The 15754-nt window shown below is 40.9% G+C and overlaps 1 protein-coding gene across 1 annotated transcript in view; it reads right to left on the reverse strand.

Annotated features, from left to right (window-relative positions):
- The window catches only part of BTNL9 (butyrophilin-like 9), an 18718-nt gene extending 6265 nt beyond the window's left edge, over positions 1-12453 (reverse strand). The window contains exons 1-8 of the mRNA XM_006877401.1: positions 12345-12453; positions 10225-10572; positions 8521-8802; positions 5162-5290; positions 4941-4973; positions 3732-3752; positions 2026-2046; positions 1781-1807 (exon numbers count right to left, since the gene is read on the reverse strand). Coding sequence (XP_006877463.1) covers positions 1781-1807; positions 2026-2046; positions 3732-3752; positions 4941-4973; positions 5162-5290; positions 8521-8802; positions 10225-10572; positions 12345-12453 — 970 coding nt within the window. The remainder of the gene's footprint in view (positions 1-1780; positions 1808-2025; positions 2047-3731; positions 3753-4940; positions 4974-5161; positions 5291-8520; positions 8803-10224; positions 10573-12344) is intronic.
- Positions 12454-15754: the final 3301 nt, after the last annotated feature.

The following is a 15754-nucleotide window of genomic DNA, read 5'->3' on the forward strand; positions in this document are numbered from 1 at the left end:
TGGATGCAGTAGCTCAAAAGAGGGAACAAATCTTTACAGTGAAGATCATTCCCACCCCCTCCATACACAGAGTAGACAGGGATGGGCAACTTGGACATTGGCTACCCAAAATGGAAAGGGGAGGGGCTACAAAAGCAAGAAGTGACTAGCTTACAAGCTTTCAAGAGGGAACCTAGATCCAGAAGGCATGGGCGGGGGTGATGAAAGGAGAGGCATATAGGTCTCTTGCGATACAATAGTAAATAATTGTTATCAGGACTGATTGTGAGGGTTGGAAATGTAAATGTAGACTTTTGTAGCAAAAGGAGGGGAGTGACTGACTTTGTAGTCTAGGAGCAGAGGTCCTTGGGACCATCAAGGGAGAAGAGCAGAGAGCAGGACCCTACCCAGAGAAGCAGTGACACCAGAGATGGGGGCAGAGATGATGATATGGAGAGATGGAGCAGCTGGGGAATTTAGACCCAGAAAGGGAGAGGGGCTGTGTGCTGACGACCAGGTAGCAGGTTTGCAGGGTATACCCTTTGGTTGGTTGATGATGCATGGAGTGGATTGTAACCATGGTTACAATGATAGATAAACGATATACAATAGAATGAATGTAAAGCTAATGTTCTCCAATGTAAACTATCACATAATTCACAATAAAACATTAAAAAGAAGAAGAAAAATAACCTCAATAGAAAAGTGGACAAAGAATTTCAGCTGGCAATTTTCAGAAGAGGAAGCACCTGAAGTCAATGAACATCTAAAGAGATGTTCAAACTTCTTAGTGCTCAAGGAGAGTAAACTAAAACAACAATGACCACTTGCTTCTTCCCAATGAACTGGCAAACTTAGAAATCCAGCTTGTATAAGATATGGATACATAGACCTCCACACACTGATGGTGGGACTATGGGGTGCCATTGCCTTCTGGGTCCCTCTTTCTCGCACCTAGTGGATGCATCACACATGGGTCCAGCAATGCCTGGAGACTTTCCACACAGAGCCATGAGTGGTGGTGGTGGTGTGCCATGGAGTCGGTTCTGACTCATAGTGACCCTGTAACGGGTTTCTCAAGCTGTAAATCTCTACAGAAAGCCTAATCTTTTCCCCACAGAACAGCTAGTAGTTTTGAACTGCTGACCTTGAGGTTATCAGCCCAACTCATAGCCACTACGCTACCAGATCTCCTTATACAGGGCCATAAGTCATAATAAGTCAACATTGTTTATGGTGCTGTGATATTAGAGGCAATTTGGATGTGGATGGATAGCTGGGTGGGTGGATGGATAGCTAAAATAAAGGGGTCCACAGCAAGAAAGAGAAACAGACCAGATGCCTATGTGGGCACAGTGATGAGTGAAAAAGTAAGAAATAGTATAAGATAAGCTAAAATACATGTGCATAAAATAGGAATTTACATTTGCAAGAATATATACAAAATAAAGACACACGAAGATTGTTTGCTTCACGGGGCAAGGGGTAGGAAGAGAGGGAGGTATGGGGATGAAATTTTTACATATATGGCAACATTTCCATTTCAGACCCAAGAGGATACCAGGAGTCTAGGTGATTCTGATGTATATTTAGGATTTGAACTAAGGGTTTACAGTTTTCTTAGGCCTCAGAACAAAATAAAAATAAAGCTTGAGTATAACCTTTAACAAGTAACATAGATTAATGCATGCAGTGTGAAAGGCTATGGAATGAGATTGGAATGAAATACGGTTAACCAGAGGAACCTTGACTGGGCTTTAAATATGCATCAATGGAAGCAGGAACAAAGTGCTTCACTCACCAGCCTGTCCTTCAGTCCTTCTCCAGTCTGCATCGGCCAAGGAAAAATATGGGTTAAAACATCAGAAGCCCACAGCTTCCCTGCTCACATGTCTTCTTTTGCACCCACCCCCTTTCGTCTCCCCTTTCTTTTTCTGTCATCCACATAGCCAGTAGGGTGACAACCTGGTTGAGAGATGAGAAGATACACAGATAACCAAATGCAAAATGTGGACAAGAAGAAATAGTTCTAAGAGGGTCACTTACCAAGCTCTTTCTGAAGCTTCCCTGTATGTAGAATGCAAGAAGAAAGCATCAGTCTTCAGAGAAGTGGAACCACCTCCCCAAAGCAGTCAAGTCACTGGGAAGAGGTTGGCTGCTTCATCTTAAACCACTGATAACTCAAGTCCATTCTTACATCTGTATTGCCATCTGTGGCCATCCATGAGATTCTAATGCTTTACGCTGTTTGTTCAAAGGCAGAAATCCACATAGGATTCAGAAGGGAAAGCAGGTCTTGGTATCAAGGGATTATTCCCATGACTCAAGTTTGGTTGGAAGAGGTTACACTTAGCCTTAGAATCAAACTTTTCTGGGCAGAAGGTCCTGAATAAGTTCAGAAGTACTGCACATAGCCTGTGTGAACCTCAGGCCCGTTACTGGGCACTTTATATAAAATACTGGAAGGAAATTGCATATAACTATTCTCCCTGCCCAGATGACAAGGACTGACACATTGTCACTAGAAATGCATCCCTTTAAAATCACCATCCTAAGTCCTCTTTTAAAAAGTAAATGCTTCTGGGAAAGCCAACACTATATACTAATTTAGATTATGATGTTAGTAATTTGTTTCTTTGAGTCGATTCTGATTCATTGTGACTTCGTGTGTGAAAAGTAGACTGTATTCTGTGGGAATTTCAAGGCTGTGATCTTTCAAAAACAGATCAGCAGGCCTAACTTCCAAGGTGCCTCTGGGTGGTTAGTAGTCCAGGACTTAACCATTTGCACCACTCAGGGACTCCAGTGACTTATTACAGCTGCCTGCTCCCCACTGCAGGACTAGCTTCCCCAACCTTACAGTTTTGTCTGAAGCATGGCTAGAGCAGGCCAGGCGGTTTTCTTAAGGTTTTTCTCTCAGTCATCATGGTCTTCTTTCTTAATCTCCCCCACTTTGAGCTCACATTCTCCCCTCCTATGTAAAATCTCCCACACCCTACAGTAGCCAGTTGCTGGGAAGAAAAGTGAACTGATAAACTGCCCCCCTTGGGCACAAATTAAGTGTTGCCCTTCCCAGTGGCAATTTCGCTAAAAAGAGAAGACACTTGTAGCAAGCCGAACCAGAGGGAGTACACATTTAATGGTGGTATTTTAACTGAACCAGAGGGTTTGGTAAGGAGGAATTTGCAAATCTGTCTTTGTGTGTTGTCAGCTTGCCAACTGACACCCTCATAGTAACTTATCTAACAGAGTGGAACCTCCCCTTGGGGTTTCCTAAACTGTAATCTTTAACTGAGGGAGCCCTGGTGGAGCAGTGGTGAAGAGTTTGCTAACAAAAAGGTCAGTGATTTAAACCCACCAGCCACTCAGCAAGAGAAAGATGTGGACTCTGCTTCTGTAAAGAGAACATCCTTGGGAACCATATGAGGCAGTCCTATTCTGTTCTATAGGGTTGCTATGTGTTGGAAAAGGCAACAGGAAGTAAATCACCAGGTCTTTCCCCCTTCGAACCATTCCCTTTTGGTAAACAGCCCAGCACTTAACCATTGTACCATCAGGGCTCCTTAGGATCTGTCTAGAGTATTTCAAATCAGACCTGGTTGGCAACTGTGCATGGGTAGGTAGCCATCTTTTCTCTGGTTCAGAGTGGAGAAGTAGAGGAACAGATGGATAGATTTAGCAACATCACTGCTGCTCTTCTATCTCCACAAGGGAACCTAAAACCACTGTGGGTGTGAACCCCCAGAACTTACCCAGCTCTGCTGTGAGTTTCCCTGTAATAGAACAAAGAAAAGTGAAAAATCTCTCAAGAGGTATGAATGGGATAGGACAGACTGGTGAACCCTGAGATCAGTGGTATCTCTAGGGTTAGTTATTACCAGCACCCCATGGACCTCCTGTTGTACCAGAATCCTCAGTAATGTTTATTTATTTTAATCATAGAATAATATTAATAAATATAGTTGTAATTGCTTAAATGTAATATTTCTTTAATTATATAAGTACTAAAAAATTGTTTTATAAACGCTTTCTATATTGAATTCATTGCAACATTTTTAGTAACTGAGTGGAAGCCTTTAAAAACTTTTCTCCTTTTTCTTTGGTTACTACTTCATTCTCACAACAGTTACAAATACTAATTACCACAAATTATAGTTAAAACACTAGAAAATTTGACAAAATTAGCAACTATAAAAACACCAACAGTAATGAAAACAACAGGGAATACTCCAAGCATCATTTTAATTGGGAAATAATGACAGAGCTGACCACAGCACAGTGGAAGGTTCAAAAGGTAAATTAGCACAGCTTTAGCCTTGTAAGTACATGTGAGCTGGGCTTGCAAAGAAAAAAAAAGTGTTGCAATAACTAGCTATTGGGATAATTTTATTACTTTTTTTTTTTTTTTTTTAAGAAAAGAGCAGATTAGGCAAAGAAAAGGAAACACAAATGGAGGGGAAGATAATGCCACATGAAGATTACCAAGGAACAGAAAATGAAAAATGGCAAGGACTTTCTTCTAGAGTTGACAGATAAAGCTTTCCCTAGAGCTGGGCCTTGAATTTGGATTTCTAATTTCCTAAACTGTGGGGAAAAAAAAAAAAAATTCCGTTTCTTAAAAAAGAAAAGGAAAAATTTCTGGTGAAACACTGCTCAAAAACTTTACAGTCCTTTTGGTGTGGTTACCCTTCTGACCTGGTACATTCTACATCCCTTTCCTCACACCCCTAGTGATACCACTGCCATCTCGTTTTTCCAAAGTACACAGACTCCATCCAGCCTCATACCGTTCTAGTGGCCCAGACTTGACACCAGGAGGGAGGAAAGGTCTCCCAGGTGTGGGAAGGGAAAGAGTGAACCTTTTCTGCTCAATTCCCTCTCTTCTTGGGCCTGATTTGTTGACCCAACATCCCTTTGACAGTCAGGGATGTGAGGAAAAAGCATGGCTCTTTCAGAGTTACCTTTTTCATTCTCTGCCTGCTTCTTTAGCTTCTCTGAAAAGAAGAAAGAGAGGGAGAAGTGAGATTGCACCTTCCAGGCCTTTTCCACCTGCCACCCAGACACTATCATCCAGTTTCTGCCGCCATTCCCTGCCACCCTGGGCACACGTACCTTTTTGTTTTTAATACCATTTCCCTCCTCTGCAAAGCAGAATTAGGACGGTCCTGGGCCTCCCACCTACCTTGGGTTGTCCTTTGCTTTTGAAAGAAGTACAGCGACAGTATCGCGAGGAGAGCCAGGAGTAGGGGCAGAACCGCTAGAATTCCAAGGAAAGCACCCTTCCAGGGGGAGGTTCTAGGTAAAAACACATCTGGAAAACACCCCAAGGGAGTTGCCTAGAGTTAGACATAACTCAACACTAAGTGAGAAGACTATTCTGGAACTCACCTACTGGAAAATATTCCAAGTGACTTTCGTTTAGTCCGTCAAACCCTCTAGCATAGCAATTTGTAAAATGGACTTAAAAGCGGCTGCAGACCTCAACTCGTATAGTAGAGAGGCAAAGTATTGCAAACTAAAGGATGTAAAAAAAGAGACAATATTGTAGGCCCCACGCACTCCACCCAATTTAGAACTTCTGTAACCACTGCTCCTGACCTCCCTCTTCTTCCGTCCATTCAGTCCTACACGCGACACTAGAATACTTGAAACCCAGGTAATTACTGTTCTCTAGCTTTGGTGTGGTGCTGCGAGTTAATACGCTGGGCTGCAAGGTTGGTTTGAACCATCAGATCAGAGGTTCAAGCTCACCAACCGTTCCTAGGAAACCCTATACAGGGTCGCTATGAGTTGGAACAGATTTCACAGCACTTAACAACAACAGTCCTGGTATGGTGCTGAAAGATAAGCACTGGACCACAAGGTCGGTTTGAACTGCAAGATCAGGGGTTCATAATTCATCAGCCCTATACAGGGTCACTATGGGAACCAACTCCAGGGCCCTTAACAACAACAACAAACATTGTAGGAGTCCTGGTGTGTGACGCCTAGGATAGGTACTGAACTGCTAGCCATATAGTAAGTGGTTCACACTCACCAGCCATTCCTTGGAAACCCTATACGAAGCAGCTGCGAGTCAGAACCGACTCAGGAACTTAAAAACAGCAAACATTGTAAAGAACCGTGATGGTACTGTGGGTTAGGCATTGGTCTGTTAACTACAAGATCGGCAATTCAAACCCATCAGCCTTGCGAGAAAGACAAGGCTCTCTATAAAGATTTACAGTTTAGGAAAGCCTGTATAGAGTCAATATAAGTCATAATTGACTCGGCAGTGGGTTTAGTCTGAGTACCAGCACTGTGAAATCCACTAATCACCTCACATAGCTGCAAACATTTCGCTTCTATGTTCGTTCTCACGGCAAGTTTGGAAAAAGGGATAACACAGCCACAGGTGTACTTACTGACCACAGTTCCTTCCTCCCTCCCCAGGCTCCTTACAGAGGATCTGCCCTGAGACAGGATGTGGCCATGCTCAAGACAGACAGTGAAGAAATAGGTACAAACATGGAGAGCAAGCCTTTTGAAACTCTTGTGGCAATTTGAGCAATTTGTATCCGTTGAATCCAATGATATAAATGGTTAAAAAAAATTTAACTGCAGAGGTCTTTATTTTTTTTTCTTTCACTTTTCTAATAATGCATGTTCACAGTATTGTACAAAAGCATTGAATCACTAATGGTTTGCCAAACACTGACCTAAGTGTTAAGAGTAAGGCCTTCAAGGTCCATTGCCTCCCTGAGCTCATCATCATCACTTTCCACCTTGTCCATCTACTCCTACCTCTCTGGCCTCCTTGCCACTCCTTCAACACATTCTCTGATGGGATAAACACAAATTTAAAAAGAACACATTGAATTTTCCTTGGTGCAAAAAAATGAAGAGACTATACTACCCTCACCCTCCAAAACACACCTTTTCTTAGAACACTTCCTTTAGAAACTTGTAATTTTTTTCTCTTTCCCTTTGAAATGTATGTAAAAATTTAAAGCCTCTTTCTAGCTTTATAATGCAAGAATTTTTGAAGGAATAATTTCTTTGAGATGTAAGCATCAAAGAAGATGATGTTTTTCTCTTTCTATCTAATGGGAATTTAACTTAGGTGCTTGACACCAAGTTGCAGCTACCAAGTTGCTTGCCTTAGAGATATGTGATGGGATATGTCATCCTTGTATCAAAATATATTATAATATATATTTATGTTATAAAAAGTTATAATACTGTAACTTTTGATTAGGACTGATAAGAAAAATAACTTATAGGTTGGGTTGTCCTCAGGACTTAAAACAATTAGATTTTGATACTAGATAAATGGCCTCGCCTAAATCTCTTCCCTGACCCATTTCATTTAAATTCATGTATGCTTCTTGCCACTCTTCCCTGCTTCATTTTTCTCCATAGGACCTAACACCTTCTAAAATATGACTTACTCATTTTGTCTGTTGCCCCACCAGAATATGAACCCAAGGACAAAGGTTTTGGGTATGAGAGGTTTTTAATATGATTCTTTTTTTTTCTTCTCTGTTCAAATCCTTTAATCATTGTTTCCAACCATTACTGCCCTGACTAGGATTTTGCAGGTGCTCCAGGAGCATATAGACCAAGGATTTAGTGCTGCATTGTTGATTTGAGCCTAGAATAAGAAGATAAGCTGGGAGGAATACCAGAGGTTCATGATCTCATCTTTAAAAGAATGTAATTTAAGGCAAAGATTTCTGAAAAGACTAGTAATATTATTTGGGGGCAATCACGACCAAGGATGTAAGACTCCATGACTCAGTGAGACATAAACTGTATCCCCAGATGACAAAGTCATACAACTCTGAGAAAAGAATGCAACAATGCAGATCGATTGATACCTACAGTGATATAAGGGTTCAGACTGAATGGGGGGAAAGGGAAGGTAGTCTTTCAGAGAAGGATTCTTGCTGCCTTCCAGATCTTTCAATAAAATATACGTTGATTCTCACCCCATCTCTGATACTGGCTACAGTAGCTGATGGTCAGATTTTTGTCCAGTAACATTGTAAGTGCTCAATAAATACTTCTTAAAGGATTAAATTAAGAACAAGTAGGTAATCATGGATAATCTCTGGGTGGTGCAAATTCTCAGCTGATAACTATATATACATATATATATTTAATACACCCAGAGCTACCTCAGAAAAAAAAAGGCTTAGCAATCTACTTTCAAAAATCAGCTATTATAAAGCCCTAGTACAATTCCACTAGCCACATATGTGGTTGCCATAAGTAGGAGGTTATTCAAAGGTAACTGACAGGTTAGGCTCTCATGATAACTTCTAATGAGAAGAGATTATGAGATTCAGTGCATGGTCTTTGAGCATTTTCTCCCATGCCCCATCCTCCATTACTGTGTGGGTGGTCAGTTATGCTCTTAGTTGCTAATGTTTTTCAAGTGGGAAGCCCAGTCTACCCGGTATGCATACAGGTCACTGTGTCCTTATAGACTGGCTTTAGGAAAATTGACTTGGAAAACAAGATAACTATGAAGGCAAAGGTGACCTGGCAGTTACTGACCTGCTATTTGGACCACACACTCTTTCTTCTGGGCCAGGAGGGGGTTCTGGAAGGAGCAGGACACATTGCTGAGGGTTCCTTCTCGGAGGACCATGGATGTTTCCACATCAAACAGGCCCTGGGCATTCTGGATGATGGCTTCAGACTCTGGAGGAAGGCACTGTCCTTGATGGTCCCTCCATTGAGACTTGGGCTTGGGGTACCAGCCACTGGAGCTGCACCTCAAGTGAATGCCTCCTTCCTTGAAACCCTCAAGGGAAATATGAGGGTCTGAACCTATTCCTGGGAGAGACAGAGGGAACAGGAAAGATCAGGCTCCTTCTCAGAAGCTATATGTGAAGCCCATGCCACCACTCACCATTTGTACCATGGCAGTAAATGACAGTCTAGATCAATTGTTGCTTATAGGCACAGTACTATCCCTGATGGACTTTTGAAAACCAGGAATAGAGCATTTTGGAGAAAGTGCTACTGGTATTCAAAAGACAGAATGAGGAATTGCGCCACCCCAAATTCTAGTAGATTGTCATCTTTTGGTCTTGGATTCCTCCAGAGCTCAGTTCTTGGGCTAGCATCTGTGCTCTTTTACCTCTACATCCTTGTGGAGTTAGCTTCATTTAAAAATATGTAAAATGGTAATATGGCTCAAATATCTCAATAAAATGTATGTTACAAAAAGCTCCATGTCCTTCTCCATCCCTTCCATCCTATTCTACCTAATTTCATTCATTTCTGGTTTATACTTCCTATGTTTCTTTTTACAGTGGTTCTCCTTCTTAATACACAAAAGTTGGTATGTCTGTTTTACATCTTGCTATTATTCTCTGGTAGTGTAGTGGTTACGAATCGGGCTGTGAACCCCAAGGGCAGCAGTTTGAAACTACAAGCTGTTCCGTGGGAGAAAGATGAGGTGTTCTGCTCCCGTAAAGATTTACAGCCTCGGAAACCCTGTACAGGGTCGCTATGAGTCAGAATTGACTCCACGGCACAACAACAACAACAACATTATTCTCTTACCAATATACCTTAGAAACCACTCCATAGCAGTGTGTATGTATAGCTTGTTATTTTTTGTGTTTGTTTTTCACTGTATGGTACTCCATTGTATAGGAAAGCTATATTCTTCCCCTGTGTTTGGGTCTTTAGGCTGTTTCCAGTATTTTGCAATTACTAACAATGTTATAAGGATTAAACTTATACATGTGTTTTTCTTTTCATATTGTTATTGTAGCTTCAGAGTAAATTCCCAGAGATGGGATGTTGTATCTAAAGGTAGATGTGCAGGCAGTTCTATTAACTATTGTCATATTACCTCTAGTGGAATTTGCATCATTATTTTGAACTCCACCAAGTTATGAGAGGACCTGCTTCTCCATAGCCCTGCCAACACAATGGGTCATCCAGCTTTTGAATGTTTGCCATATTATATATTAGTATGTTTCACTTGTCTTTTTCTCATTATGAGTAAAAATGATAACCTTTTCCTAGTTTAAGATCCATCTGTTTATCTGTTTTTGTGTACTCTTCATATATCTTGCCCATTTTCTAATTGACCTTTCCCTCAGTTTATTAATATTTATTTTTGTTTTAAATTAGGGATATTCTCTCTTTCTCTTGTGATTATAGACCTACTTAAGCAATACGGGTCTATCCAAATTGGTCCCTTCTCCTTTTGCCCTGCTGAAGCATGGCCAGGTCACTCACCTGCTACCTCCAACTCCCAGATAGCTTCTTTGGTGACGTCACTGGAATGGAAGCGGCATCCATAGTGGCCCTCATCAGAGGGGACAATGTTGTAGAGCTGCAGGATCACACTACCATTTCTGATCTCATCCTTGATGAGTTTGGTCCTGTTTTGGAACTCCACCATCTGCAAGTGGGAAAGCTCCTGCTGCTCCTGGTACAGGTGGACCACATCTGAGGCCTGGCTCTTGAACCAGAGGATCTTCATGTGCTCCGCATCCAGGTATGGTGACAAGTGGCATGAAAACTCCACTTCTTCCCCAACATGGGCCAGGATGGATTCCCCAGGGCCTACAACCTTGACTTCATCTAGGTCTAAGAAACCACAAGAATTTGCCCAAATTAGCCCTCATTAAATAGGACTTCTCATTACACCATTTTCCAGTAAAATAAGTGAAATGACAAAAGTGGAACATTTCATAGGACCAATGGCCTGTTTTCTAGAATAAGTAATTGATATGAGTTGTTAGACTAAAAATTATATAAGAGACATTACAACCAGATATACTAGGTGGTGCTGGGCTGGTTATTGGTTTTGAACTAACCAGCTACAACTGTTATTTTGTAGACAATAATGTAAATTTGATTATGGTCAAGGAATTAAATAAAATGAAAAGTCACTGAAATGGAATCTTTATCACAAAAAGCAAGGCTCAAAACAGTATGTATACTATGAAGCAAAACACACATTTGTACGAATGTACAGAGAAAAAGTATCTAAGGAGTTAGAACAATTTATTGATGGTGGTCATTTCTGTACAATAAGAAGTTAAATGTTCTTACTTGTGCTTGTCTGATTTTCTAGTTTTGTTTTATAATACACAGTACAACTTTTGCAATAACAACGTGTATTAAAAATAATCTACAGAGACTCTGTGTTTCATAGATTTTTCTATCTAAAGAGCAAATCTTACCTTTAAGACTTTTATTATCATGATCTTTCATTTGATTGTCCTCTTTATCAGTGATGTCTCCATGCAGCCTCTCTGCTTTCTCAAGCTAATCTGTTTTCTTCAATTTCATGAGTTGGTGGTTCCTGCTGATGTTCTTGCCACTATTCCCTGCCACTTGGCATTTCCTCACTTTCTTCTCTCTGACCTTGGTGCACCTCCTTTCCTTCCTCTAGGATCAGCTAAAATCCCATCCACAAAGCTCTCCATCCATGAATCCCTCTCCATTCTTCACTTTGCTCACAGAACATGGAGGCAGCTTATTTTTGTTCACATTACCAGGCTGCCTGCTGGTTGAAGCTCCAAACCCTTCCTACCAGCTTTCCTGTTCAGGTTCTCTCTAACTAGCTGTCCTTCCACACCTGATGTCTGGCACTTCCATGGACACACCCTAACTCAGTTTATCTTCCACCTGTCATCTTCCTGGAGAATATGCATTCTGCCAGGCTCAGCTTGAACAGCACCTCCTCTTTATGGCTTTTCTTGGCTTTGTGAGTAAAACCAAATTGCTCTCTTAGGGTAAGTCTTTGGATATGGTTCTCTTGCAGCCTTCGTCACGCATCTGAATAGCTGCCTAGGTTGTGTCAATTGTCTTACCTTGACTACAAGCTACTTGAGAACCTGGGCTGTGCTACAATCTTCAAGGTATCCCTGGTTTCCAGCCCAGGGGATTGTGAATTGCATTTATATATTTAGATTACATACTTCTTTAATGAGAGATAGTCAGACTGAGGTCCTTCCTGCTTCTCCAAAGCTATGGTCAATACACAGGAGTAGAGTAAAAATATTTACAAACTGACTCAGCACAAGCACAAACTAATGAGCGTCTCCTGGCATCTTCCCACTATGTCTCCATTGATACTTGTTAACTTGGTTTCATGGAAAAATGGATAAGGGATTGTGTTGATTGGAGAAATGGTAGTGGAGCAGTAAGAGGCTAGGTGATGCTCAGAAGAAGTAGTAATTTAATAACTGAAATAGAAATCATTGTGTATTTAAGCCACTGGTTCAGCTTGGTGCTAAGTTATAGGATATCTGCTTAAGGCTGCAATCCAAGGGAAGGAAAGATGGACAGAAGCTGAATTTCTCATGTCTTGACTGGAAAGGATACACACAGATAAAGCACACTACCTGAATTCAGCTTCCCAGGTGGGAAGAGGAGAAGGAGGTGGATGAATAAGAAAAGACTGCTGGGCATTGGTACTTGATACAAGGAGTCCAGGGAAATTGGAAAATCCATCATCTCTTGACGGCAGTGGTGGTCACCTGAAGGGAAACAAAGAGATGCTGTATGACTCAGAGGAATTGGAATGTGGCCCAACAGACTAGAGGCCTTTGCCTCAACTATTTTTTGTCTGGTTCCTGAGTTCCTTACTGGCTTCAGTTCCTGGTTTCTTTTAAGTCTTGGCCAGATATGAAAACTGCTGCTAATTTTCCTAGGTTACACTTTAGTATGGATTGTATTAATAGCTTCATTGGCCTTGCTAAGACTCACAGAGCTTTGAGGGCACAAGACCAATAGGTCCCAAAGGAAGTGGCTCTGAACTGAGTATTGTTTAGAGTCAGGAATAGACTCACACACACTATAGCTGGGAGGATGTGGGGGGGGAGGGGGGGAAGCTACAGTGCTACCCTCCTTTAGATTTAGTGACTTTCCTCAAACAAAGGGAAATCTCCAAGGAATCTCAGATACATTTTCATTCTACCCGCCCTTTCATTTCCTATTTAACCTTGCTCCCATTTCCCTTTGCCCTGGAACACCAGGTCTACAAAACAGAAGAACAAATACAGAGTTATAATTTTTTTTTCAAAGTGACTTAAGTTCCATTGTCTTTCAGGATCACCTTTTCCCAGTCCAGAGGCCTTGGGTGTCCTGGTATCTGTGGCATCTTCAGGGCCACAGTGATGGACTCATCCCGTCTAGCTAACCCCTACTACCTATGGTCCGAAGACAAGTACCCTAAATCAGACAAGTGCCATTCCCCTCCTTCTCAATACCCTCTTTGACCTTCACAGTAAAGTCTCTCAACTTGGTGGCCAGTGAGTGTGGTACAGCTGTTGAATTTTTGGAGACACACAATCCTCTTCACATTTCTCAAATTCTCAGAAATTTTAATTGGTTACCTCTCAGATTTTTGTTTTCTTAAGCAATGGAGTAAATCAATGCCAATTTTGAGTGTAGTTAAGCCTCTCATGAATTCCTTAAGTTCCCTTTCTGTTCTCTCTCCTCTACCTTCCAAATGTCCATTTCAGTCTTCTTCCAAGAGACTCTTCTTTCTCACCATTATAGAATCCCCTGGTGAAGGGATCTGAGGATAGGCTCACAATCAAGTTCTATTCTCTGGGCTCTACTAATGTTCCCTTTTCTCATCTTCTGACACCATATTCTCCCATTGCTTGATTTTCCTTTTGCAGACTCACAATGTGGCACACATTCCTGGTGTCCCATGACTGTATAGCCAAGCCATACTACTACTGGTCATCATCAGTCACAACATTAGTTGTGGGGTTGGGATTGTCTCACAGGAAGAGCACATTTCCAGTTGTAGTTACATTTGAACCCATTGCTGCTGCCACTATGTTAATCTATCTCCTTGAGGGTTTTCCTCTTTTTTGCTGACCCTCAACTTTACCAAGTATGATGTCTTTCTCTAGGAACTGGTCCCTCCTGATAACATTTCAGAAATATGAGAAACAAAGTCTCACCATCCTGGTTTCTAATGAATATCTGCTGTACTTCTAATACAGATTTTTTGTTCTTCTGCCAGTTAATGGAATTTTTAAATATTCTTCTCCAAGACCATAATTCAAATGTATCAATTCTTCTTTAGTCTTCCTTACTCATTGTCCCACTTTCACATGCATTTTGATGCAATTGAAAAGACTATGGCTTAGGTCAGGCACACCTCAATTCTCAAAAAAGGGTCTTGTGCAGCAGATTTGCCTAATGCAAAATGTCATCTGATTTCCTGACTGCTGTTTTCATGAGTGTTGATTGTGGATCTAAACAAAATAGTCTTTGAAAACTTCAATCTTTTCTCCATTTATCATGATGTTATATTTTGGCCCAGTCATGAGGATTTTTGTTTTCTTTACATTGAGATACAATCCATACTGAAGGCTGTAGTCTTTGATCTTCTTCAGAAAATATTTTGAGATCTATTTGCTTTCAGCAAGCAAGGCTATATCATAGGTATATTGCAGGTTGTTAATGAGTCTTCCTCCAATCCTGATTACACCTTTTTCATATAATCCAACTTCTGGATTATTTGCTCAACATACAGATTAAATAAGTACGGTAAAAGATACAACCCTGGCTCACACCTTTCCTGATTTTAAATTATTGAGTATCCACTTGTTCTGTTCAAATGACTGCCTCTTGGTCTATGTACAGGTTCCTCATAAGCACAATTACGTGTTTGGAAATACCCATTCTTTGCAATGTTAACCATAGTTTTTCATGATCTACACAGTGGAAAGTCTTTGCATAGTCAATGAAGCACCAGTAAACATCTTTTTTGTGTTCTCTACTTTGAGCCAGGATCCATCTGACATCAGCAATGATATCCCTCATTCCACCTCATCTTCTGAAATCCAGTTTGAATTTATGATAGCTCTATGTTGATGTACTGTTGCAATCCAATTTGGATTATCTTCAGCAAATTTTACTTGCATGTGATATTAAGGGTATTTTTGAGTGACTTCTGCATTCAATTGGGACAACTTTCTTTGGAATGAATGAGCACATATATGGATATCAGATTTTGGGACAGTGTCTTACAAAATTGTAGAATTGGTAGAGGGACTTCTGTTCTCCATTGTGATATGCCCATGTAATTTCTCATGCAAATCTGTGGGAAGAGGATGTTGTAAACACATATACACTCACGACACATGTACACAGTGATGAAAACTAACATGAAGTGAGCACTTAATATCTACCAAGTACTTACCAATGTGTTCAGTATCATCATTATTATTAATAGGTTCAAATTACAGATAAGGAAACGAAAGTACAACGAGGCTAACTGACTTTCCCCTAGACACACAACTACTAGGTGATGAAATCGGGATCTTAGTAAAACTGTCTGGCCTTATAGCCTGTGCTCCTCTAATTCTGTTTCTCACCAGTCCTTTATTTCTTGTGTCAAGTTCAAGTATACCCTTCAGTCACTCCTGTCACCCCTAATTGTAACCATGTTATGGAGCCGCATGAAGTTTTCTGGCCACTGCTTACTGGTCAGCCATCTCACAAATGGGCTGAAAAGTGGCACAGATCACAAGTGTGCTAGCTAAAACATCCAAGCAAGCAAGCAAGTAACCAACAAATGAGCAAGGAAGTAAAAATCCCACTGTTAGATCAATTAAAACTGGATTCTCTTTATACTTTCCACCACTCATCTGTCAATTTGTAGTACTCTAGTGGCTTGAGAGTTGCTGTGATTGGTCTAGAGTCAGAAAACCAAAAAGGAAGAACATGCTCAGCATTTCTCAAGCTGAGGGAACTGAAGAAAAAATTCAAGCCTCAACTTTTGTTATTG

The sequence above is a fragment of the Chrysochloris asiatica genome, unplaced genomic scaffold (genome assembly GCF_000296735.1).
Source record: "Chrysochloris asiatica unplaced genomic scaffold, ChrAsi1.0 scaffold00492, whole genome shotgun sequence".
Classification (NCBI taxonomy): domain Eukaryota; kingdom Metazoa; phylum Chordata; class Mammalia; order Afrosoricida; family Chrysochloridae; genus Chrysochloris; species Chrysochloris asiatica.